At 39.1% G+C, this 26,223-nt stretch overlaps 1 protein-coding gene across 5 annotated transcripts in view; it reads left to right on the top strand.

The window, feature by feature from the left end:
* Window positions 1-26,223, top strand: part of CFAP43 (cilia and flagella associated protein 43) — a 99,101-nt gene that overhangs the window by 61,229 nt on the left and 11,649 nt on the right. For 4 of the 5 annotated variants that reach the window (XM_058436042.1, XM_058436045.1, XM_058436044.1 and 1 more), the window contains 13 exons: window positions 2,310-2,414; window positions 3,421-3,537; window positions 4,440-4,670; window positions 6,848-7,054; window positions 8,757-8,843; window positions 9,117-9,197; window positions 9,995-10,120; window positions 14,504-14,623; window positions 19,206-19,313; window positions 20,855-20,941; window positions 21,640-21,728; window positions 23,859-24,072; window positions 25,103-25,215. In XM_058436042.1, the coding sequence (XP_058292025.1) occupies window positions 2,310-2,414; window positions 3,421-3,537; window positions 4,440-4,670; window positions 6,848-7,054; window positions 8,757-8,843; window positions 9,117-9,197; window positions 9,995-10,120; window positions 14,504-14,623; window positions 19,206-19,313; window positions 20,855-20,941; window positions 21,640-21,728; window positions 23,859-24,072; window positions 25,103-25,215 (1,685 nt within the window). The remainder of the gene's footprint in view (window positions 1-2,309; window positions 2,415-3,420; window positions 3,538-4,439; window positions 4,671-6,847; window positions 7,055-8,756; window positions 8,844-9,116; window positions 9,198-9,994; window positions 10,121-14,503; window positions 14,624-19,205; window positions 19,314-20,854; window positions 20,942-21,639; window positions 21,729-23,858; window positions 24,073-25,102; window positions 25,216-26,223) is intronic. The other variant, XM_058436043.1, reaches the window with a different exon arrangement.

The following is a 26,223-nucleotide window of genomic DNA, read 5'->3' on the forward strand; positions in this document are numbered from 1 at the left end:
GTATGATGGAAACAAACTGGATGCTGTGATAGATGTGGGAAATCTACTTCTGTGGTCAAAGAAAACCACTTCAAAGGGCTGACATTTCAGTTGAGAACTAAAGGGAGAGAGAGAGATCTGGCTGTGCAAAGATCTGAGGGAAGAGAATGTCAAGCACAGGGAGCAGCAAGAGCAAAGGCCCACAGGCAGAAATGGCTTGGAGTATTCCAGGAACAGCATGCCAGAAAGGCTGAAGCATGGTGGATGGGAGAGAGCCTCATGGAATGAGGTGGGGGAGGTAGGCAGAGGCTAGCCCCTGAAGACCTTGTATATTGCAGTAAAGAATTTGGCTTTTTTATTGACTGTGCAACAGGAAGCTATGAAAAAAAATCCCATTTTCTTATCACAAGAGGTAGGCACCAATCTAGGAGCTTTTTGAATGTTATTTATTTTGATCATCACAATCAAAAAAGGCAGGTAATAGTTTGCCCCACTTGAAAAAACTGAGGCTTAGATAGAGGCTTAGAGAGATAGAGTCCCTTGGCTAAGATCAGAGCCAGGAAGATCCTGACTCTTCCTCCTTGGAGGCTCTTCCTCCTTGGCTCTGGTTTGGCTCAGGCTCGGAATGCCCCCTGCTATTCTGCACCAGGTTCTCCCAGCCCACTCATCTTGACCACTCAGCAAAGTGTGTGGGTTCGGTGCCCGCCCCCTTCCTCACCGTATCTTTGCTTCTCTCTCCAAGCTGTATATAACTACTTGACATAGTGAACCTGCTCCCCTGGCCCGCTGAACTATTTACCATTGCCAAACTCATCCTACCTACCCCACCACCACCCTGTGCCTCTGCCCCAGATGCCCCTCCTTGCCACTTACCAAATTCGTGCTCATCCCTCAAGAGTTCTCCTTGATCCTCTGAGGCAGGATTTGGTGCAGAGAAAGGCCTTCCGTATGCTAGTTTCCCTCATATTGTTTATTTTTTTTCTTGAGCTCTGTGCCTTTGAAGAGATATTAACACCAGATTAGGTACAATAGTGGCCCAGGAGAGAACAGTGTTAGCAGATGGCACCATAAACTCAGCTGTTTAGGAGCTTTCAGCATGTTTAGGATCAGAATACTAGTCCTTGGGAGGAGTTAGTGGCACCTGCCAGTCAAGGATGTGAATGAGAGACTAGGCTACTACCCTACCCGAGCCAGGATCCCAATGATAGGAAAAAGACCAAAGCCCGATAATGACAATCTGGACACAGTATTAGGGACTGAGTTTGGAGGAGTTGATCAAACAGCCTCAGCAGTGGAGAGAGGAGGGCCGAGTGGGCTGGGAATCAGGCAGGTTCTGACAACTGATATGCCAAGCCAGCTGTCTATTTAGAAAGAAATAATTTAAAACTATATTAGCTATTAACTCACTGGATCAGAATCAAAAAGAAATGAATTGCAAATTAAAGTCATTAAATCAGACAATAAAATAAATAGAAATTCACAAGAAGTACTAAAAAAGACATTTTAAATCTGCGAGATATTATTCTTAGCTAGTTTGCTAATAATTCTGCCAACAAAACGAAGTGCACAAAGGTCCTAAAGAAGATCCTAAGGACTAAAGATTGTTAGATCTCACTTTCACACCAGGCCTTTCAGCAAACTCTATTAAAATAAGAATACTTAATTATTTAAATAATAAGCAATAAGATTATGTAAGCAAGTAAAACTAACTGAAGTAACATGTTTTTAAGTGGAAAAAAACCCAAATTGTATGATCCCCAAGATTAGTAGAGGTTTCTTTTTATTGTGGACGTAAATAATAGAAGAATTAAGTACAGTGAAGACTCCCAGACAGAGGTCACAAACTGGCACTTCAAATGTATGTTAGCGAGATTTCAGCCAACATTTAGATATCTGGCAGTTTCACTTAAAAATATGAATTCCAAACCTCTCTAATAAAACAGGAAGACTTTGCTCAGTGGTTTTGCTTCCCTGCTGTTCCAACCAGCAGGCTTTGTGCACATTAGCCATGCAGCTCACCACCACGGTGCATCCATCCTCACACCCCACTTCACTCATGTATGCAACCTGACCATCCTTAGAGGTACTGTGTGTCCTCAAGGAAGAGAATCCAAGCCTACAGACAAACTTCAGGAGACGTTCTCAAAGGCAGAGATGTGTTTTCCGAAAGTGCATCTCAGTGCAAGGTGGCTCAAAGTGTTGGAGAAAGACAACTAAACTCTACCACTGAAGGTGCAGTTAATGACTACTTAATGAGTTGAAAATGGAGATTATTGTTTCTGAGGCCACACTTTCATTTTTATCTTTTCCCTTTGTCTGTCTTCTTCAAGATGATAAAGGATGTAGAGATGCATAACTTAGCCAAGAGCTATTTGGCTGAACTTATCAAAGAAGAATGTTGGAATTCGATGGCTGTGAAAGGTCGAGCTCTTAAGGTAACAGATAGAACCCTAGGTACAAAACCTGATGAGAATTGTCATCAAAAGCTCAGGAAAGTTTTAAAAATAAATTTAAGAAAATTCAGGCATAGCAAAGCACTGAGAGCATGGCTTGCCCCTTCCTATACTGAATTTCACCTGGATGTGTCCCTGTCTCTTGGTTCCTTCCCTCTGTGCTCAGGCCCCGTGTGCTTCCCAGCCAGCATTTCTGAAGGTCCGTCTTAGCATTCTTTTCCTCCTTTCCTCTCAGACACCCCCTGCATCTGGGTCTTAATAGCTGTCTGCTCACTCACATTTCACACAGATTGAAAGGTAGACGAAATCTGGTTCATGTTGCTGCCTGTGCCTGCCTTCCCATTTTCTAAGCAGCTGTTTCTCATTGAGATTCCCTCCAATATAATTTCCCTCTTTGTGTAGGGTGACCAAAAGTCTCAGGTCTTGTCTGCAATCCCAGAGTAACTATTATCAGCATCCTTTTCACTTTCAAATATGCTCCCAATGTGGACAATGAAGTATACGGCCACCCTACATTTTATGTAATGGAGTATTGCTCTAAAACAGGGTCCTCATGAGCCATACATTTTGGGCTGGATCATTTCTTGTTGTGGGGGCTGTTCTATGCCCTGTAGGGTGTGTAGCAACATCTCTGGGCTCTATTTGGAGACAGTAGCATTGTTCGCCTCCAGTAATTACAGTAAAAAATGTTGCCAAATGTCTTGGGGGAAAAGGATAGGGAGAGAAGGGGGGAGAAAAATTGTTCCTAGTTGAGAACTACTGACCTAAAAATCAGCCCTTCACAAAAGCACAGTATTTCATATAAAGTTTATACCAATACTCATGGAATACATTGTTTTATTTTTAAAAAGGTTTCCATTGTCAATTTTACTCATGCATGATAACCTATGGGTTAATTTTAATCACAGAAAACATCCCCTACTCAACCCCAGATACACACAATTATACTACAAATGGATTTATTTTGTCTTGCGTTTTTTTCCCCAAGTGTTTTCATATCCCCTGTGTGGTTGAAAACTTCCCAATGAAAGCGCGCACGGTTGAAGAGCTGAAAGAATTGGAAAGAGTTTTACAGCAAAAGAAGATTGAAGCGGAGTGTCTTAAAGTACTATTTTAAATATATGTGTGTTTATATAAGTGATGTGCTTTATTTTAGAGTCTCCTTTGTTCAGATTTGGGTTGGGATATAATTGAAGTTTAGGTATTGTATGTATTTATACTTTTATTTCTTGTTAATTTGTAGAATATATTCTAATGACTATAGGAGCCTATATCCACACAATAAATCAAGGAGCCTGTATCCTATACAACACTGGCTAGCCCTCAAATATGAGGATATAACTTAAAAAATGAGATTTGGGGTTTTGCTCTTATCCTGCACAGAGGTTGTCTTCATCCACACATATCCTTTTCATCCTCCGTTGTCACTAGGGATTGTATTTTAAGATAATTGATCAAGGATGAAGGAGAATTTGTTTTGACGGAATTATGGTTTTCCTAAATCCCAACTTTTTAAGCAATAATCTCTGTCAAACCACTAAAAAAACACTGCCCTTCAGTGTAGTTTTGTTTTGGTCAGAACTTTGCACCCACTCTTTCTCTGAAACAAAAAGAAGGCATGCTTAATTTGTGTTAACCTTCACCCACCAGTCCTTTGTTACCAGGTTTCTTTGTAAAATATAAAGAGAATATATATTTCTTAATACTTAAGTACCAAAAAAGACTCAAACTATTTACAGGCAGCTGCCATACTGACAGAAAGATATAAATATTACACACCATCCAGGACAATTTTTATTCCTTTGATTTATCCATCGTTTATCAGTTTCTGAAGCTTTAATCTCTTCTGCAGCAGTTCTAGGATCTATTCATCACTTTGAATTCAGTTGTTGGCAAGACAATTCAACAAATTAAAATGATTGTTGAAATAATTAAGTTGTCACAAAATTTCCCTTTAGAGGATTCTTATTATTGCGTAACTTCTGTATCATCTTTTTCTACATTTAGCTACGGAAGGAAATTGTAGAGGCTCAGTCTGGAGTTGTATTGGTTAAAAAGCATCATGAAGAGGATGATGAAGAAGAGGAAGAGGAAGACAAGACAGTAAAATATAGCAATTTGCCCAATTACCTGCTTGGTAGTCTGAGTACTGATTTTGGGGTAGATACCTCTTTATTGTCAAGCCAATTGGAGCTTCATTCCAGAGAAGAGAAAATCAACCAAATTATATTACTGAAAGTGGGTCAATTTTCTTTTTAACCCTCAAAAATCTCTAGAACTCCCCATTAGGTGGCTTTCAAGGCCTCACATTGAAAACTAATGCCAATCAAATGAAGATATAAAAATACATAGAGGAGGCTGGGCACAGTGGCTCACGCCTGTAATCCCAGTACTTTGGGAGGCCGAGGTGGTTGGATCATGAGGTCAAGAGATCGAGACCATCCTAGCTAACATGGTGAAACCCCATCTCTACTAAAAATTAAAAAATTAGCTGAGCACGGTGGTGTGTGCCTGTAATCCCAGCTACTCGGGAGGCTACGGCAGGAAAATCGCTTGAACTGGGGAGGCGGAGGTTGCAGTGAGCTGAGATCATGCCAGTGAGCTGGATCTGCACTCCAGCCTAGTGACAGAGTGAGACTCCTTCTCAAAAGAAATAAATAACAATACATAGAGGAATATACAGATACTGTCCATGTCCTGTAGACAGATCTTGTGTACAAGAGTTGCGTTCAACCATTTGGACTAGGTTACTGTGATACCAAGTTTTCTAAAGAACATTCCACAACAGCTGACACCACAAACCATTCTGCTTTGAACTTCAGTAAGCTCAGAGAAAAGAAAACACTAGAATTCCATCTTCTCAGTATAGCCAAATGTCAATTAGGTTTTCCTTGTAAGATCAAGATGTTATTGTTTATCCATCTGCTTAACCTGGGGAAAGACAATTTCCTCTAAATTTCTGTAAATTCTGGGGTTCAAGGATAAGGTGTGGGGTTCCTCTGGCTCTAAGCTCCTACTCCTTAACTTCCCACCAAACAGTCTCAGAATACATCTATACATGTAGAAACCCTGACTGAAGGTTTTTGAAAATGCAATGACTGAGATTGTGCCAATGAAGATAGTTTGAATGCTGGCAATCCCTGTTCCTGAAAGCCCTCCAGCCGCTTCTGCAATTTGAATTCTAGTCTCCTGCCATGTTCTTAGCTCTCTCTTCCTATCCTTTTCTTTTTCTGCTCTAGCCCCTGAAATTTCTGTTCATTTACACTCAGAGCTATTTAGCTACCTCATTTGTTGCTCAGCTTCTGCCTTCGGGGTCTCACCTTCTTGCTGCTTTTAATTAAGGTGTTTTCCTACAAGGAGGTAATTTCGGCCCAAGAGAAATTTTCATGCTAGCTGTTAAGATCATTTTTTTCACCCTGCTTTAATGGTTTCATCTTCAGTACAGTAGACATAGACTAAACTCCCATGGCAACATAAAGGCCACTTTGGGTTGACCCATCAGCAGGAGTGGAGGCAATCCAGTTGGTCCCACTGGCACCTTAGGAATTGGTTACTCCAGCTGGCTAGCACAGGTTTCTTTCCTACCTGAGAATGATGTGTTCATACAGAAGAAGAGTATTGTGTGTGGTGGTAATTCTCTGGCAGGTTCTCCGAATACTTTCTACAAACTATCTCTTCTTTTCCACATCTACCCCAACCCAGGTTCCAAAGAAAAGACATGTGCCAACTTAAATCCTATATATTGCTTTTTAAATATTTTATAGTGGATTTTGTACAAAAGTAGAGAGAATAGCCCAATGAGCCTCTAAGTACCCATCACCCACTTCAGCATTTGTCAACCTGCACATGGAGTTACAATTTACATTTCAGGAAGTAGGTTATAGTCTAACAATTATGTGGTAGCCTTAATCCTACCCATACTTGGATGCCACTGTAGATTATTGAGCCAATAAATGACTTAATATAAGTAGTATTCTAGAAAGATTCATTTTACCCTCTTAAAAGATAATTTGTAGGGCCGGGCGCGGTGGCTCACACCTGTAATCCCAGCATTTTGGGAGGCCGAGGCGGGCGGATCACGAGGTCAGGAGAACAAGACCATCCTGGCTAACATAGTGAAACCCCATCTCTACTAAAAATACAAAAAAAAATCAGCCGAGCCTGGTGGCGGGCGCCTGTAGTCCCAGCTACTCAGGAGGCTGAGGCAGGAGAATGGCATGAACCCGGGAGGCGGAGCTTGCAGTGAGCAGAGATCACGCCACTGCACTTCAGCCTGGGCAACAAAGTGAGACTCCGTCTCAAAAAAAAAAAGATAATTTGTGGAATGATTTTAGAGGGAAAGTATAATTGTGGGATCATGTTACCAGTAAAGATATAATATGTGATGTGTTTTCAGTAACATGTTAATATTTCAGGATATCATTTACAAGGTAAAAACTGCTTTCAATAATGAGTTTGACACTGCATATAAACAAAAAGAGTTTGAAATTGCACGCGTGAAGGAAAGAAATGTTCGAATTCGAGAAATTATTTTAGATCTGGAATTGGAAGAAGCAGTCTGGCAACCAGAATTTGAAGACTGTGAGAAGCCAGAGAGAACGCTTGTTGTGCAAGATGAGGAGGTACTGGCTAGCTGTGTTCTCCCTTCCCTTCTTTCTCAGGAGACTTTCCCCAGCTCCTATTTGTTCACCTTGGTTACTCTGTGGGAAGTGATTGTACTGGGTAGCACTCTCAGTTGCAGGTAACAGAAAGAGGTGATGTAGCCTCAGCAATGATGAGAATTTCTTTTATGAATCCTGTGGAGTCCAGGAAAGATTTGGACACTGAGCCCAGGAAGAAGCAGAAACCGAAGACTAGAGCCTCATGGGAGGTCCAGAAGCCTTCTGTCTTCATCTCTTAGTTCACATCACTCTGCATTTCTACTTCCTCTAGCAATTTCTACTTTGTATCTCCTCCACATGAGAAAGTAGCTGGTCTGAATTAGAATCTCTTAGTCCCAATTCCCAGTTCATTTGGGACGGGGCTCCTTGGCCCAGCTGGGGTCCAGTGCCTCTACCCAGAGTGGCTGGGTCACATTGCGGGAACTAGGCCAGTGGAGCTCCAGTAGTGATCTAGGTCATTCAGGCAGTGTGGATCCCAGAGAAAGGGGCTCTCCGGACAGCCTTCTTTAAAGGTTTTGGCACAGAGTCAGTTGAAAATAAATGCCTAAAGAAAACAATTAAAATCTGACAATATTTCATTTTCTAAAAGTAAAAAAAAAAATGCTAAAGAATACTTAAAGAAAGACCTTTTCTCACATAAAACCAACTTGACTCCTGGGGGCAAAAGATAATAGTGGTGTTTAGAAGTAATAGAAAATATTTTAACAGTCTCTGCTGGATGTTGGCTGGGCACCATTCCCGGTGCCCTAGATGGATTGAAATGAATTTATCATTGTAAGTCATCATAAGGTAGGTGCTGATATTACTTCCATTTTACAGATGAGGAAAGTGAGACACAGAGAGTTTGAGTAGTTTGACCACAGTTACAAAGCTAGTAAGTGTCATTGTTGGGGGTTTGGACCCAAACCATCATGCCTTAGAGTTCATTCTCTTAACCTGTGCACTCTGCTGTACTTGTTTAAGCAAGTCGTTTTTCCTAAACCAGACTTTCACTATGTGACCTAAAACTCTGGAGCAAGGTGACAGCAAGGACCTAACTCTGCTACTCTCCTGCTCTCTGGAGGGCCCTGCTTGGGGCAGTCACTTTGTACCTACTTCTCCTTGGGCTCTAATCCATCCTACATTTAGGAGAGTGCTCTTGCTGCAAGCCAAACTTACTATGTCCCTTCTCTATCTCACCCCTTGCAGTGGCTGCTCACTTCACTTGGGATAAAGCCCATGAGCCTCCTCCTAAATGCCCACCCCCACCCCCTTTCTTGCCCAACTGCTCTCCCACGTGGCTCCATTCTGGTCACAATTTCATTCACACAGTCCCTTGAATGCCCCAAGCTCTCGACCTCTTAGGATCCCCATCCTTCAGAATTTGGCTTAGATGGCACTTCTTTTGAGCCCCCCTCCCTCCCCTCCTTAATCTGTCAGGTTCCCTGTTATAATCTTTTTAGTGGTGGACACAAGCTTTGAGAGTTAATAGAGAAGTAAAGATCTATTTTTCCACCTCTCTCATTTTAGACCTCTTCTTATTCCAAAACAGAAAATTGGGTGCAAAGTCTGCAGAGTCCCTTTAATCCCCTTAGTATCTTCTAGCCTCCTCCCAGTATGTGGAAGGAAAATTTAGTTTGAATTTTGTAAGAATAATAGCAGGAAATGACATTTTCTCTTTCAGATTACAGCCCACAAACACATTAAGCCGTGGCACAAAGCCAAAGAATTGATCGTGAATCATGAAACGGAGCACTGGCTTCTGAAACAGGCATGCAGCTTAGCTTACACAGGACCTAAGACCCTCTTTGCTTTAGGGATACTCCTTCCTAGTTTGGTGTAATAACCCATCAACACATTTGTCATGGTCAGAGGTCACTTGAATCTCATTGGCCTCCTTCCCCCTTCTCTCCTCCAGGCACTGCCTACCTTCCCCAATCCCAAATGCAGTCATTCTAATGTTGGGTGGGAAGCTGCCTCTGGAGCCACCTGGAATGTCAGGTCTCTGTCTCAGCATTCCTCTCTGATTCTGGCTCTTTCCCAGGGTGCCAGCACAAGACTCCGAGCTCTGATGGACATGATGGGAGGAGTTCTGGAAGTCAAGAAGGAAGATATTTTGAGAATGGTGATATTTCTGTTCATCCTTATAGACGGTGGAATGGGGTGGAAAGAGCTACTTAAATTTTACTATTTTTGTCCTATATAAACCTGAGTTTTAGAATTTCTACAGCAACAAATATTATACAACCTCCATAGTACCTTATAAACCTACCACATTAGGGCTTGGCGTGGTGGCTTATGCCTGTAATCCCAGCACTTGAGGAGGCCAAGTGAGGAGGCCAGGAATTCAAGGCAGGAGGCTAGGAATTCAAGGCTACAGTGAGCTGTGATCACACCACTGCATTCCAGCCTGAGAGACAGAGCAAGACCCTGTCTCAGAAAACCAAAAACATACCACATTAGACAGATAATAAATTTGAAAATGCAGGTTTGCCTTCCAATCTGACAAGACACAAACAAATCAATAAAAATAAGTAACTACAGTGGTTTTGGTCTCTATTGAAGGCAGGAATACTGCTTCATCGGTAATTATCCAGATATACCAGGAAACATTTTCTTTGATACCTGACATAGGTGTTCCTGGAGCTCAGGGGTAGTTCTCGCTATAAAGATACCAACACACTCCTCTGAGTCTATCACCTAAGAGTCCAGGTATATCCCACCCTGCTCACCTTCACCTAAGTCACAGAAAAACTGTTTTAAAATTTTAAAATATCTTTTGCCCAAGATGTCAGGTCGTTGTCCTTGCCGATGTGAAGGACTGTATCCTTTTAAAGGGCTTTAAAAAAAAAACTCTGAGCTTTTACTGTACTACTGCATTTATGTTTGAGCTGAAATATATGCTTTTCTTCATATCTTCAGGTGATTCCTCAGCCTGCTTTCATGGCAAAACCTGATGCTGTGTGGACTGAAGAAGAAAGAAAACAATTCAAAGATTATGAGAAAAAAGTAAAGGAGTTAAATGAAGAAAGAGATAAGTATAGAAAGGTCAGAAGGCAAAGAATTAATATAACCTATCATATCCAGAGTGCTGTTTAAATATCTTTTCAAATGTTTTCTATTTTCTCGATATCTTTAATAGCTTAAGGACAGTGTTTCAGCTTAAATTCTCAAGAGAATTTAGAGAAGTAGGTGGAGATAAATTTAAGGAGTTAAAACAATTTTAAAGCAAAGAAACATATAGCAATAGTTTTTTTAAAGCTGTTATTGATTTCAGCATTTCCCATGTCATTACAATTCATTTGGCCCTTCATTCATTCTTCAGGTGTTCAATGAACACCTAATACAACATGTTCAAGTCACAGCAAGGTATTGCTCTGCGTTGTGTACATTTATTTGAATTCAGTAATACTTTTGCTTGATTTGTTCTCCATCTCAAGAAAAGAGTTTGAAGAACAAATGGCACAATCAATGCAGTACATTATTTACAACTCAAATTCAAGGTTTTTACAGTGCAGTTCTGCTACTTGTATCCCCGTCCATCAGAAGGAAACACTGTCACATTAAAATTGCTCACAATTACAGTAGAGATATAAAAGATGATGATGTGCAGTCAAGTAAACAATATTTATTCTTCTATGAAGGAAGTAAAGTCATACCATCATTCAAGGTAGGACAGCTTGCCAGCTTGCTAGTGGCTGTATCTCATGAAGAGCTTCTTTGAATCTGTTGTGAACCTGTCCACATTTTTATTCACTGCGGCCCTGTAGGGTCCCTTATATTTTAACCTAAAATGGTTCTTACTCAAAGCCAAAATCAATAATACTGAAAGAAGTAAAGATTTCAAAGAGTTAGGGAGTACAGATGCCTAAGGAATAAAAGCTGGTGACCGATCAACTACATTTACTCCAGAGTTTTGTGTTGTAAGATAGTCCACTGCCTGCACCCTCATGTCCCTGCACCTTCTTCGTACTCACCTGCTGAACCCCCAGCCTTGATTAAATCCGATACTCTGCCTTCTCTACACCTGCACCCATGAAGTGGCTAAAGAAAAACTACTGACTGGGTTTACTCAAAATTATGACCTTAATCTCAGTTGGGTCCTTAGAGCTGGTCGGCAATGCTACTCCATTTTTCCCCTAGCCAAATGCTCTCACACTTGAATGCGAATCTGCATCACCTGGGGGATTTGTTAAAAATGCAGGTTCTGATTTCATTGTTGCTCTGTGAAAATGGAAGGATGCTGAGATTTTGCACTCCAAATAGGCTATTGCTGGCCAGTGGGCCCTACTTTAAGTAGCAGGATCCTAGAGTACCCTTTCATACCCATTGCTCATCTCCCAAACTTTCAACACCTGACACCCTCAACTCACTCTCACCTTATTTTCTATTTTACTAAGAGAAGAGAGACAACTAAAAGTGATTTCCCTTACTCCTCTACTGCTGCATCCACTCACCAGCTGCACTGAATCCATGGCGTCTGCCTTTCTGCTTCTTAATGGGTAAAATGGCCTTGCATCCACCTAAGCCTTGTCCTCTCCTGGTGCACTAGCCACCATCCCATCTCACCTACTCAATGTCATTACTCATCAATTTACCCTCTTCTTTCCTGGATCATCAATTTTTCCCACCCTGTGGATTTTCCCTATCAGTGTAGACATGTGCTATAATTGTATACATCTCTCATCTTATTAAAAAAATATTTCCTGGAAGGAAATGCTAGAGTTCTTTCTACTGTTCTTGTGATATTTGGGTCAGTATAAATTTATTTCAAAACAAAAAGGAAAAGGAAAAAACTCAACTCCTTTGGCCTCTCTTTCCCCCTGGATCACTCAATGTCTCTGCTCTCCTTTACTGCAAAACTCAAAAAAATCTATGTTGATGGCTTTCAATTTTTCTCTCTCTCAATTAAAAAAAAATCTTGTATCATGGAAAATATCAAACATGTGTAAAAATAGAACAGTATAATGACCCCTTTGTCCAGCTTCCACAATTATCTACTCATGGCCAATCTTAATTCATTTTATACCTTCACTTACTTCCCTAACATTGGATTATTTTTTTTCACCAATTTTTATTTTAGAATTATTCAAATGTACATAAATGTTACATGCATAGTACCATCTATATACCATGTATTTGTACCAATAGCATATATATTACGTATATGTTATATATGTACCTGTGCACATCAGTTTTTTATATTGCCACATTTGTTCTCTTTTTCTCCTGAATAGTTAGAGATAAATCACAGATATCATGATATGCCTAAATAATACAGCTTAAACCTCCTAAGAACAAAAATATTCTTCTACATAACCACAGTAAAATTATCATACAAAAGAAGCTTAATATAAATATTATTATCTAATTAAGCCCATATTCAGATTACCCTGTTGTCCAAGTAAAGTCCTTCATAGCTTTTTTTGTTGATGTTTATCAAAAAATCTAATCAATTTCACTTAGTTTTTAATGTTCTTTAATCCAGAACAGTTCTACAACTTTGTTTTCCATGACATTGACATTTTTTAAAAAATTGAGGCTGATTTTTTTGTGGAATGTCCCCCATGTTGAATTTGATTGGTTTCTCATTATTAGATTTAGGTGCAATATTTCTGACAATCATACTAAGTAGATGATGCTGTGCCTTCGGTGCATCATATCAGGAGGCTCCTGATTTCAGTCAGTCCCACTGTTGGTAACATTAAGTATGATCACTGGAAAGAAGGTTTCTCCATATTTCTTTATTATAGAAGTTCTCTTTCTCCTTCGTGTGTAATAACTAATCTGTGGGGGTGACATTTTGAATCTGACTCTCTGTTCATTCTGTCTTTTGGCATCCATTGATGAACCTTGCCTGAATCAATTATTACTATAGTGATTGCACAATGGTGCCTTTCTAGTTTTTAATCATTTACTTTGTACTTATTAGTTAGTATTCTTCTGCAAAGAAGAGTTTTTCCTCTGCCCTACCAGAGGCATACTCTAACTTAATGTGTTTTAATCCATGACTATCATTATTATTTCTGTTGTTCAAAGTGTTTGGAGCTTCTTCAAGTTCTTATCTGTGTCCTTTTCATGTGTCCTCATCAGTTTTTGAGCACTTTCTCCATTTCTAACACAGCAAGATGTTGTAGGCACCAAGAATCAGCTATTTTTCTTTTTAGAGAATCCTGGATTCCTTTTATTGGCAATTGGTATTTAGAGACCAAGGGTACTAGATGTGCTCTTTGCTCTAGGGATTAGGAGTCATTCTCTCTCTCTCTCTCTCACACACACACACACACACACACACACCCCCAGTTAGCTCCAATTCCAACTCAATTCCAATTCGACAGCACAGGGTTCTTTTCTCTTTCCTTCATTTAATATTTAGGTCTCCCGTTTTCAGTGAAAACTCTAGTTCCCAAAATATAAATATACTTACTGATTTGCTCAGTCCTACAATATACATAAAATACCTCTGTCAAAAATGCTGTCCTATCTACCCGCTATGTTTTTTTCACCAAACTGCCTCTGCCTCTTCCTAGAGATTCCAGCTGGGCTAGAGACTGAGCCCCTTTGGTAACAACATTTAAGGGAACATGAGCACAATGCATAATGTCCTTAAAAGCGTGTTGTGATGTGCACATTTTGTAATTACCTTTTTTGTTGTTTTGATACAGGCATGCAATGTGAAATAATCACAACATGGAGAATGGGATATTCATCCTCACAAGCATTTATCCTTTGGGTTATAAACAATACAGTTACACTCTTTTAGTTATTTTTTAATATACAGTTAAGTGATTGTTGACTATAGTCACCCTGTTGTGCAATCAAAATTTTACCTCATATTTTGATGTTGTTCTCTTTAAAAATATAAATTTATATTTCACTTACGTTCTAGTGGAATTTTTTAAAAAGATAGGACAAGGGAACATTTTCCTTTTGATATAGAACTGTTTGGAGAGACAAAACATACAGAAAACAAGAGAGTACAAATATATAAATATACATATATATACATTCACTTCTTATTTCCTTAAAATAGAAATAATTCCATGAAAATGACCAGTGCTTGAAAACAATAAAAATTTTTTAGGGCTAAATCATGTGTCTGGAGATTGCTGTCCTATGTAAAGAGTGAGGATTTTCTGGAAAGATTTGCTGCAATTTGCTTTCCTAGGCCTACTTCTGCCTGTATCATTAGCCATGATCAGTAATTTTAAGCTTTTTTTCCCAATGTAATCTTTTCTAAGCAAAAATCTCAACACACAGTATATTAAACAGATCCAAGTGGGAGCATCTCTGGTTTAAGAGAGTACAGAGCCCAGAACACCTTGCAAGGGCTGCCCTCCATCTGCCCCTCCCTTGTGGTGAAATGTAAACATCACTCCTAGGAGCCTTTAATACTCCTAAACGTTAACTTTACTATTGTTTTCCTTTTAGTCATTAGAAGCAGAGCTAAAGAAACTTCAAAACTCCATTCAAGAAAGCACACAGGCCTTTGATGAACATTTGAAAAGACTTTTTGAAAGGAGAGTGAAGGCAGAGATGGTTACCAACCAGGTAAAGAAAAGTTTTACTTATGTGACTTTTAAGGAGTTTGCAGGGCCCTTCCATAGTTCTTAGGATGAAGATCAACATCCTTAGCAGGTACTAAGATCTTGTATGCTCTGGGCCCTGGGTCCCTCTCCAGTCTTATCTTGTGCATCTTCCCCTTTACCTGTCACACTTCCTCTTTCAACATCTTGAACACACCCAATACCCTCCCTCCTCATGCCTCTGCCAACTTTGCCAGTTATACTGTCTACCAACACTTCTTTGCTTCCTGAACGATATTCATCCTTCAGATCCCAGCTCAAAAATCAGTTCCTCAGACTAGGTAATATCTTCCTATTATATACTATATTTTTTCCTTTCTACCATTCATTGCTACTGAATTGTAATTTATGTGAGATTATTTTCAATGTTTTCAAGACTAGATGCTCCATGAGGGTAGAGACTAAGTCTGTCTTATTCACCCCTGTATCTCCAGCAAATAGCAAAGGGCTTTGTTCAAAGTGTATGTTGAATGAAAAAGCAATCCTCATGTCCCAAAAGATCAGGTGAAAAAAAAATCTGTCTTAATTATCTCCAGCAGTAGGGATAAAAATGAAGTATGCGGTAACTAAAAGCAAGAAGATCAAAGAGTGATGCCCTTAAATTCTGAGGAAAAAATTATTTCTAGCTTTGAATTCTATACCCAGCCGAACTATCCATTGAGTTGAAGAAGAGAATAATGATTTACTTAAATGTAAATGTAAACTCCCAAACTATAAAAATCCTGGGAGACAACCTATGCAATATCATTCTGGACATAGGAACTGGCAAATATTTCATGATGAAGATACTAAAGGCAATCACAACAAAAGCAAAAATTGACAAATGGGATCTAATTAAACTAAAGAGTTTCTGCACAGCAAAAGAAACTATCCACAGAGTAAACAGACAACCTACAGAATGGGAGAAAATATTTGCAAACTCTGCATCTGACAAATGTCCAGCATCTACAAGGAACTTAAATTTACAAGAAAAAAAAACAACCCCATTAAAAAGTGGTCAAAGGACATGAACAGATACTTTTTGAAAGAAGACATACATGTGGCCAACAAGCATATGAAAAAAAGCTCATCACTGATCATTAGATAAATGAAAATCAAAACCACAATGAAATACCAGATACCATCTCACACTAGTCAGAATGGCTACTACTAACAAGTAAAAAAATTACAGATACTGGTGAGGCTGTGGAGAAAAGGGAATGCTTATACACTGTTGGTGGGAATGTAAATTAGCTCAACCATTGTGGAAAGCAGTATGGCAATTCCTTAAAGAGCTAAAAACAACTACCATTCAACCCAGCAATCCCATTACTGGGTATATACCCAAAGGAATATAAATTGTTCTATTATAAAGACACATGCATGCATATGTTCACTGCAGTACTATTCACAATAGCAAAGACATGGAATCAACCTAAATGCCCATCAATGATAGACTGGATAGAGAAAATGTGGTACATATACACCATGGAATACTGTGCAGCCATCAAAAAGAATGAGATCATTTCCTTTGCTAGAACATGGATAGAGATGGAGGCCATAATCCTTATTAAACCAACACAGGAACAGAAAACCAAATACGATATGCTCTCACTTATAAGTGGGAGCTAAATGATGAGAACACATGGGCACATAGAGGGGAACAACAGACACTAGGGTGTCTGGTTTCCTGAGGGTGGAGGGTGGGAGGAGGGAGAAGATCAGAAAAAATAACTATTGCATACTAGGCTTAGTACCTGGTGACAAAATAATCTGTACAACAAACCCCCATGACACGAGTTTACCTAGATAACAAACATGCATATGTACCCCTGAACCTAAAAGTTAAAAAAAGAATAATGATATTTTGAGAAATGCCAGGTCTCCCAGATTTACATGCACTCATTTGATGAGAGCTTTTGAAAGATGTCTGACCAAAGCAGGGGGCTTAATGAGAAAAGATGGTGCAACACTGGAGAGATGTGAAGGGAATCTTCAGGAGGATGACTATATCCCCAGGATCCCAACAGGAATGGTACACTGAAAGTGTTACATTTACATTCCCTCAGTGACTTTTTACAGAGGTATGAGCAGGGTTAAGGGAAACAGCAAGGAGTGGCAAACGTGTTGTAATTAGAAACAATGGGAGGCCAGTACTATCTCTAGAGCTAAGAGGCAGGGAAAGAGCTGTTCCCAGAACCCAGCAAGACATGTAGCCTTGGGAAAGGGGCTGTTCTTGGGAGTTGTGACCACAGATAGAAGAATGTAATCACTGGCCAGGCAGGGACTGGATGTATGGATATACTGGGAGCGAGGGGGAAGATTGGGAATGAATGCTCCAGCCTAACAGCAGCATTAGTCATAGCCAAAAGGTGGAAACAATCTAAATATCCAGCAGCTGAGAGCAGATGAGTAAAATATGGTGTATCCATACAAGGGAGTATTATCCCACAATAAAAAGGAATGTGCTAATATATGGTACAACATGGATGAACCTTGAGAACATGCTAAGTCAAAGAAGCCAGACAACAAAGGCCACATATTGTATTATTCCATTTATGTGGAATCATATAGTTTCTAAAACAGGCAAATTTATAAAGACAGAAATTAGAAAGTTGTTGCTTTTGTGGGGAGGAGGAGGCCTCTAGGAGGTGACAGAGGGGCAGATGGGAAATGACTGCTAAAGAATTTTGGGGGAATGATGAAATGTTCTAAAATTGATTGTAGTGATTGTTACACAACTCTGCAAATATACTAAAATACACTGAATTGTACACTGTAAATGGTGAATTGTATGGTATGTGAATTATATCTCAACAAAGTTATTTTTTTAACGGTATGCTGAGATCCTCTTGTCATATAAGATAATGAGGAAACTAACAGACTACTCAGTAATATCAAAATAATTCAGGAGCTAACTTAAAACATTTCCCTTGAATGAGACAATTTAAGATTCAAAGATGATAACAGTTGCAATTAATTAAACCCATCACATTTGCTTAAATTTATGAATTTGTGATATTTTAAAAATAGAAGTGCCAATCAGTCACTTTCAGAGGATGAAAACAAATTCATTATCTAAAAACTGATAAAGAGAAAGCATCAAGTATTTAGTCTGCCTTTCCTATATGAACTGAAGTGTACCACTTTGAAACCAAATAGTAGATGATGAGAAGCATCTCTTTATAAAAGTAGTTCAATTAATAAGTGAAAAGGGAAACTAAAACCAGATTTTCACCATTTTGCATCTCTCAGCGGATTAATGGACCCAGGCATTGAGTATCTGCAGCTGCTGACATCACAGAAAGAAAGACAATCAGATGATATATGTCTCCTGATCAAAGAACAGAATACCACCTATAGTCTTGTTAAAAGGATCAAACTTAGATTTGATCAGGCCTCTGGACCCAGCTGCAATTTTTCAAGAAATAAAAAGGATGAAGCCTCGATAAACTACACCATGAATATACAGGCATTAAAACCAGACTCTGCAACGCTACAGAGACTGCTGATAACTCAAATAAATTGTGAGGAAAAGAAATGAAAGGGAACATGAAGATTATAAAAGATTTATTTTATTTTTAACCTTTAAGTTCAGGGGTACATGTATAGGTTTGTTACGTAGGTAAACTCATGTCACAGGAGTTTGTTGTACAGATTATTTCATCATCCAGGTAGTAAGAAGAGATTTAAAAGACATGAAAAAAAAATTATGAATAAGTTATACTGTAGTGGCTAGGTTTCTGTCTTAGTCTGTTTTGTGTTGCTATAAATAATACCTGAGGCTGCATAATTTATAAAGAAAAGAGGTTTATCTGACTCATAATTCTGCTGGCTAGAAGGTTCAAGATTAGGCATCTGATGTGGGCCTCAGGTCGCTTCCATTTATGGCAGGTGAAGGGGAGCTGGTGTGTGCAGAAATCACATGGTCAGAGAGGAGGCAAGAGAGGGTGCAGGGGGGTGCCAGGTTCTCTTTAACTCAGCACTCAGGGGAACTAATAGAGTATAAACTCACTCACCCTTGAGGGAGGGAATTGATCTATTCATGAGAGACCCCTACCCGTGACCCAAACACCTCCCATTAGGCCCCACCTACAGCACCAGGGATCACATTTCAACATGCAGTTTGGATGGGGCAAATATCCAAACTACAGCATTATACACCCCTGGGTAATAAAACTACAAAGAAACACAATATATAATAAAAAGTCAAGATAGTGTTTAGTACTGGGGTTGAGATTTTGATGAGGACTCCTGGAAGAAGCAACTGCAGTCGTAAAGTTCTGTTTCTTGCGATAAATGGTGCTAACAAGGGTGTTTGCCTTTATAATAACCCATTAAATTATATGTTCATGTTATGTATTTTTTGTATATGTGATTTACCTTACAATGAAATTATGAAAAAGGTAAAATAACTGAAGTTATTGCAATAAGCTGTATTCCTTTTTTCTTTAAAATATTTCTCTTACCTGTATGTCATAAACTTGCTTGATTAGTGCCAAGTCTATAGAAAATATTGTCTCAGGTAGAAGTATTTCTGCCAACCTTTTTCTTAAATATTTCTACAGGAGGAATTGAAAATAAGTAACCTTGCATTTTCTTTATTGTTGGATGAAGAATTAAGCTCCAGAGAAAAATTCCTGAACAACTACCTTACAAGGAAACAGCACGAGAAAGTAAGAATAGTGTCTGAAATCTGAATACAAGCATTTTCTGATAGACATGCCCCTCATTTAGCAAGAGCTCACATGTCTAGACCCTTCCTTCCTTCCTTCTACCATTCCTACATAACCATGTGCATCCCTTGGCTCCCTGTCTGGAACTTTGCTCCAGGGCCAGGTGAAAGTAACCATTCCGATCTGTTAATAAAGTTATGTGATTCTGCATCTGCAATCATTTAGCCAAAAGAACTGTGTAGCTTTCATATGACATGGTTTATACAATGAGGCCATATAGCTTCATGGTTGAAAGCACTGGCTGTGGGACCTTGGACAAGGCATACAACCTTTTAAGCTGCTTACAAGCTCTTATTTAGGGAATGTTTTTCTCTCTGGACACGCTAAGATTTACTAAGATGTAAGCAATGGGCTCGCATATAGAATGAAAAACTGTTGTATTATGAAAAACTCTAAATATGAGCTTGTATAGATATGGTTCATTAAAAAGACAGTGAATACAAAATGTTTATCACATAATGTTTCAACAAATGTCAGCTTTTGTTAGTAGTATTAGTAAAGAGCATTTATGAATGTGTGACTTATAAATGACATGAACTTAACTTTTTTCTAAGAGCCTATTAAACAGCATATGCAAAACTTCTTCTAAATATAACTTTACATATAGCAACCCTGCAGCATACTAGATTTCTTTCACAGATGAGGATACCATCTCAGAGAGTCTGGGTAACATGCCTAAGTCAGCCACTAGTGTGTAATAGAGCAGCAGCTGGAAATGTGGGAATAAGTGAAGAACATCCAAATGCAAATGAGCAGACAGCTGTTTATTCAGAGCTTGGCACAGCAAGGGACTCATCCACCGTCAATTACTTTTGGCAGACTCAAAGGCAGGAAAGGAGTAGGAAAGCTTTATAGTGCAAAGAAGAGAGGGCTTCAGGTGCAACATGATTGGAAGTTGTTGGCATGAGGAAGCTAGAGGCAAACCAATCAGAAGCGGGACAACTCATTTGACTGATTTAGGGAACATATTTGGCTTTCTCTGGATGGTCCTAGGTTGGAAATGGGGACAAAGTTATAGAAGCTGGTGGTTATGATCAAGCCCTGAGAGTTTGAGGCCAATCCTTAAAAAGGCTGTGATTTAGTTTCCCAGCTGATGATTGTAGAGGTTGTGGGTCAGAGTTCTGTTGTTACATATGGTCTGGCCCTTGTTTGCATGTATATCCAGTCTCTCAGAACCCAGGTCCATGTGATTCCGAAGCCTGTGCACTTTCATCCTCCACACTGACTTACCAAGATGCAGTGTGCTCCATAGACACTCACACACTCATACACAGAGTTGGCTGTACTTAGAAACAGGTGATTGGGTGTTCTTTCAAAGTCCCCAATTGGTTTGTTTTCTTCCATAAATCTTCATGAATGAATACTTCACAGACATATTTCTCTTGTACTAGGAAATTCCTTGCTCTTTTTAGTGTCCCCAATATTTTTGTTTATGCTGGAAAGTCTCCAGTTTCAATCAACTATTCCTGATGCTGTTATAGGGCCAAACTTCAGAAGCTGTTCGGAAATCTAGAGAAGACCTGGATGTGTACAAGGAGCACTATGACAACTTACTGGCAGAAGACAAAGTGAGAGTCGTTGTCTTACCCACTCAACAGTGCAGTAGAGTTGTTGCTGCCTAGATTGGAGGAAGGTTAAAGGGGATATAATATAATTTTCTCACAGATTTTTCTCCCACTTAATTCTCAGCTATGGGTGAACTTCATTCTATGCCATTGTATATTTTTGAAAATCCATGTGTAAAATGAATTTTTATAAGCTTCTCTGGTTTAAGCTTTCTCTTATACAAAATACAGGGAAATCATCTAGCGTTTAAGGCTTTTCAAACTTTAGGTTGCAGACCCCGTTACTTGGCCATGAAATCAATTTAGTAGGTTATGACCAGCAGTTTTATAATGGAAAAGAATAGGATAGAATAGCATAAAGAAGACAGATGGAACAGAATGGAATAGAAAAGAAAAGAATAGAGTAACATGCATGTTTTTTGGGTAAATATATTTTGGGACACTTCTTTGGCAAACTTCTGGATGATTTCTAAGACCTGTTATATGAAATAACATTTTTAATACACTTAGATGCTTCTTATCAAAACAAATCTTTGAGAAATCATCGCACAGAGAATGGTTAATGTCTAACAACTTTATAAATCAAGGTTTCATGGATTTTTAAAACCAAAGTGCTACCACCTGTATTTTGAAGAGTACTGTCAACAAATAAAAGGTTTCCAAACCAAGTTGCAATCCTCAAATGTCATGTTGGTCCTTAGGTTATGGATCGCAGCTTTAAAAAGGAATTTTCTGAAATTCCCGGTCATCAAGTGGATATACTCTACAAACTTTTTAAACGCCGACCAAGGTTTGTTTCTCCTTCACTATTGTGTTTCTGAGAAAAAAGTTTGCAAATAAAGAGGAGTGTTACTAGATTTCAGCTTTTTTCTCCCAATTAAATGGGATTATTCAGTATAATATCTTTTAGGTGGAGATGTTTAAGGGTTTTGATCCTAATTCATTTTTTTTTTTTTTTTTTTGAGACGGAGTCTCGCTCTGTCACCCAGGCTGGAGTGCAGTGGCGCGATCTCGGCTCACTGCAAGCTCCGCCTCCCGGGTTCACGCCATTCTCCTGCCTCAGCCTCTCTGAGTAGCTGGGACTACAGGCGCCCGCCACCACGCCCGGCTAATTTTTTGTATTTTTAGTAGAGACGAGGTTTCACCGTGGTCTCGATCTCCTGACCTCGTGATCCGCCCGCCTCGGCCTCCCAAAGTGCTGGGATTACAAGCGTGAGCCACCGCGCCCGGCCTAATTCAGTATTTTTTGAGATTATGTTTATATCTTAAGGTAGAGAATAATGATTTATTTTCATTATTTAAAAATAGTTAAGGATCTGTGTAAGCATGGTGCTATTGTAGGTTCTGCTTTGTACATTAAGGAAGTTCCTCTTACATCATAGATGGCACACAGATTTAAAAACAGTTTTTTCTAAAGTGCATTCAAACAAACGCAAGTTCCCTGATGTATAAATCGGAACTACTTGTAATAGGCTTCCAGGACTAAATAAGTTTGGGGAAAATACTGGGTTAAAAAAAAGGAAGTTAAGCAGCTTTTCTTTTACTGCAGAATGTATTATTGGCCTTTGTATCTCCAAGTATAAGAAACAGAGTAAGCAGTGTTTTCCAAACTTATTTGACCACAAATTGCTTTTCCTCAGAGTATCTCATGTGCTTGTGCTCAAAGTTTGAAAGATGCCAGTATAAATGGTTGAAAATAACCATTTGAAAAGAGTTCTAAGAAAGTATCACTGATTTCCACCATTATAAATGCAGATTTCCAGTTTTCAATCAAATGTAATCTAGAAATCATGGAGTTTGTCACAAAGATGTAGTCGGCTAATTTGTGTTTGAGATACAAACTCTGACAGGTTACAGGCAACCTAGGGAATTTAACCTAGAACATGCCTCTTGTTTTTTTTTTTTTTTTTTGAGACGGAGTCTCTGTCTGTCGCCCAGGCTGGAGTGCAGTGGCACGATCTCTGCTCACTGCAACCTCCGCCTCCCGGGTTCAAGCGTTTCTCCTGCCTCAGCCTGCCAAGTAGCTGGGACTACAGGTGCGCGCCACCACGCCCAGCTAATTTTTGTATTTTTAGTAGAGACGGAGTTTCACCATGTTGAGCAGGATGATCTCGATCTCCTGACCCCGTGATCCACCCGTCTCAGCCTCCCGAAGTGTTGGGATTATAGGTGTGAGCCACCTCGCCCGGCAGTTTTCCTGTTTTTAAAAGAGTGAGTGATAATTAGCCCAATTACATACCTTCTCCTTGTGGAAAAAGAAGTGAGACCTCCTGCAGCAGTGGGAAAAGCACAAGCGTTCTTGTCAAACAGAATCAACTTTAAATCCTAACTCCATCACCTGTCAGACTGATAGCCCTGGGCCATGAGCTTCTCTCCCAGGCTGACTTTCCTCATCTAGAGAATGGGGATGATAATATAGTTTCAACCTCACAGTGTATTGTAAAGCATCTTGATAGTGAGTGCCTCGCCCAAATCTTTGTACCCTTCTTCCCTTTCCAGCTGAAGCACAGGGAAATGAAACTAATCTATTAATGTAGATAAAAATAGAGTTGGCCAGGTGGTGGCTCACCACTGTACTCCCAACACTTTGGGAGGCTGAGGTGAAACGATGGGTTGATTTATTTGCCTGCTTACAGTATACAGAAAGGAAATGTGTCCTAGCACAGGTACAACTGTCTGTCAGTGCTGACAATAGTTGGAGACATCTGTAGTCTAGCCAAGGTCATGTCTGAGAACCTGGAGAGTATGGAGGAAGGGCAAAGTGGATCCCTTTATCTGTGGAATAACCCACCTACCAGCCGTCACATGCCAAAGGGAAGAGCCATACAATGTGTTATGCCTGTGCTAAGGGCCTAATTGTTTCACATTGATGTTTTTGTGAGAATGTGAAATGTTGATGGGCTTTTCTTGGTAATACCAGGATTTCCAAACAGAAAACGCACTCGGAAACAACCAGTGTTGTCCCTTTTGGAGAACTACCAGGATCTGGCAAGTTGAATAAGGATGCATTTGCCCAGTTAATGAAAGCCATGGATGAGTTGGACAATATTAGTAACATGCCAGAAGGCTTGGACCCTTTGGTCTGGAATCATTTCTGCATGACAAGACGAGCAAAAGTGGAAAATGAACAGAAAGTATATACTATTTTAACTTAATTTAATTTTTAGTGTACTAATATCAAATACATAGTTTACATTGGTCAGTGTAACCGAAAAAGGTAATTATTTAGGTTTCCCTGCTAGGGTAGTATTTGGTCATAGTAATAAGATAATGAAATACTATATTAACCCTGGTGCTATTGAAGGCTAAGTGTAGGCCTGTTGCTTTTAAACTGGTGCCATTCAAAATAGTGTCCATTAGCCACAGTGGTTATTATGCACTTGAAATAAATATTGCCAGTCCTAATTAAGATGTGCTGTAAGTGGAAAACATACACATTAGAAGGCTTAGTATGAACAAAAAGAAACATGTCTCATTAATATTTTTATATTGATTATAGGTTGAAGTGATAATATTCTGGATACATTGAATTAAAATATATTAGTAAAATTAAATTCATCTCTTTGATTTCACTTTTATAATGTGGCTACTACAGAATTTAAAAATACATATGTGACTCACGTTTATGGCTCACATTATGTTTTTCTTAGACAGCACTGTTGTAGGTTATCTCATTTTGCATAGATTAGAATTACATTTGGCTCAGCAGAACCAACTTTATAGTTTTGCTAGAATGTAGCAACGAGTAAAAATTTAAGAGTGTCTTTATTTGGGAAGAGAATCCTTCCTCTTGTTGCTTCTTGACCACTACCCCAAATTCCCTAAATTTAATGCCCACATGCATCAGGCTGGCATATTTTTGTTAAAGTACCTATGATTCTATAATTTCACTTAAAATGATGAGAACAAATTTTAAAAATAAGATATAAAAGAATTTGTAGTTGCTTGCATACTTGATTTTCACCAAGAAGCAAATTTGATACTTTTCAAATCGTTCAAATTGTTACATACCATGTAAGTTTTAGACATTTAAATTTAAATGTTTATTACTTTCTTTGGAAGGTAGACCTGTTAAGGTTTTTAAATTTAAAAAGTTAAAAGATGTATGTTGTCTAAAATTGAAGCTCCATATGTTCTGACATGTTTCTGGCTCGCTTTCTTTAGGTAAAGCAGAAAGCCGCTGACTTATTGGAAATGGCAACTTTCCTCCGGAAGAGAGTTGAGGAGGAAGAGAAGGTGCAACAGGAGATTGAGAGAGTGTTCCATGAACTCATCCTGTAATTTGAAGCTTTCTTTCATGTTCACCTATTCAAAGTCTAATTAGGGCTAAATCAGGTTGTGTTATCACTGGAGAGAATGCCTACTGACTGCTTTACAGCTATCTCCCTTCCAGCACTGTGCTTTAAAATTTCCATTTTAAAAAGTGTGCTTTGTTACATAGACCTTGATTCAGGATGGAAATTTCCCATGTTTTGTTGCTCTTATTACAAATAAGCAAGTTTCAGAAAAATCTTAGTATTAAGTCAGCCCCTTCCACATAAAAATGCAAAGAACCTGTTTCTTCCAGTCAGTACTTTGGGGCTCAAGGCATATAAGCTAACCGTGTGGAAAATTAAGCAGATGTCTAAGAACTTTCCATGTAGACACCCAGCCAACTGATATATTTTTCTTTAGGGGAATTTGTTGTTGTTTACTAAGTGATTAAGATATTTAAGTCCTTGCTTCATTTTTTGGCTATATTTATAGCCTCATTGATAAATACTTCTCTGATGTTCCCAAATTCATTGTTACACGTCATTTTTAGATCTAGGCTATAGCGAGGATATGAATTACCCAGAAATAGATTTGTTAAGTAACTTACATATTAAATATTGTAGTATAGTATCAGAAATCAATAAATAAGTTCAGAATTTTAATAGAGTTATTTATCTTATTTTATTTATTTATTTTGAAATGTAGCCTCACTGTGTCACACAAGCTGGAGTGCAGTGGCATGATCTCAGCTCACTGCAATCTCCACCTCCCAGGTTCAAGAGATTCTCATGCCTCAGCCTCCCAAGTAGCTGGGATTACAGGTGCCTGTCACCACCCCTAGCTAATTTTTGTATTGTTAGTAGAGATGGGGTTTCGCCATGTTGGCCAGGCTAGTCTCGAACTCCTGACCTCAGATGATCCACCCACCTCGGCATCCCAAAATGCTGGGATTACAGGCATGAGCCACTGCGCCTGGCCAGATTTGTTATTTAAAAGCGTCTCTATTTTCTTCATTTTTACTTTACTTTTAT

The sequence above is a fragment of the Hylobates moloch genome, unplaced genomic scaffold (assembly GCF_009828535.3).
Source record: "Hylobates moloch isolate HMO894 unplaced genomic scaffold, HMol_V3 SCAFFOLD_3, whole genome shotgun sequence".
NCBI classification, from domain to species: domain Eukaryota; kingdom Metazoa; phylum Chordata; class Mammalia; order Primates; family Hylobatidae; genus Hylobates; species Hylobates moloch.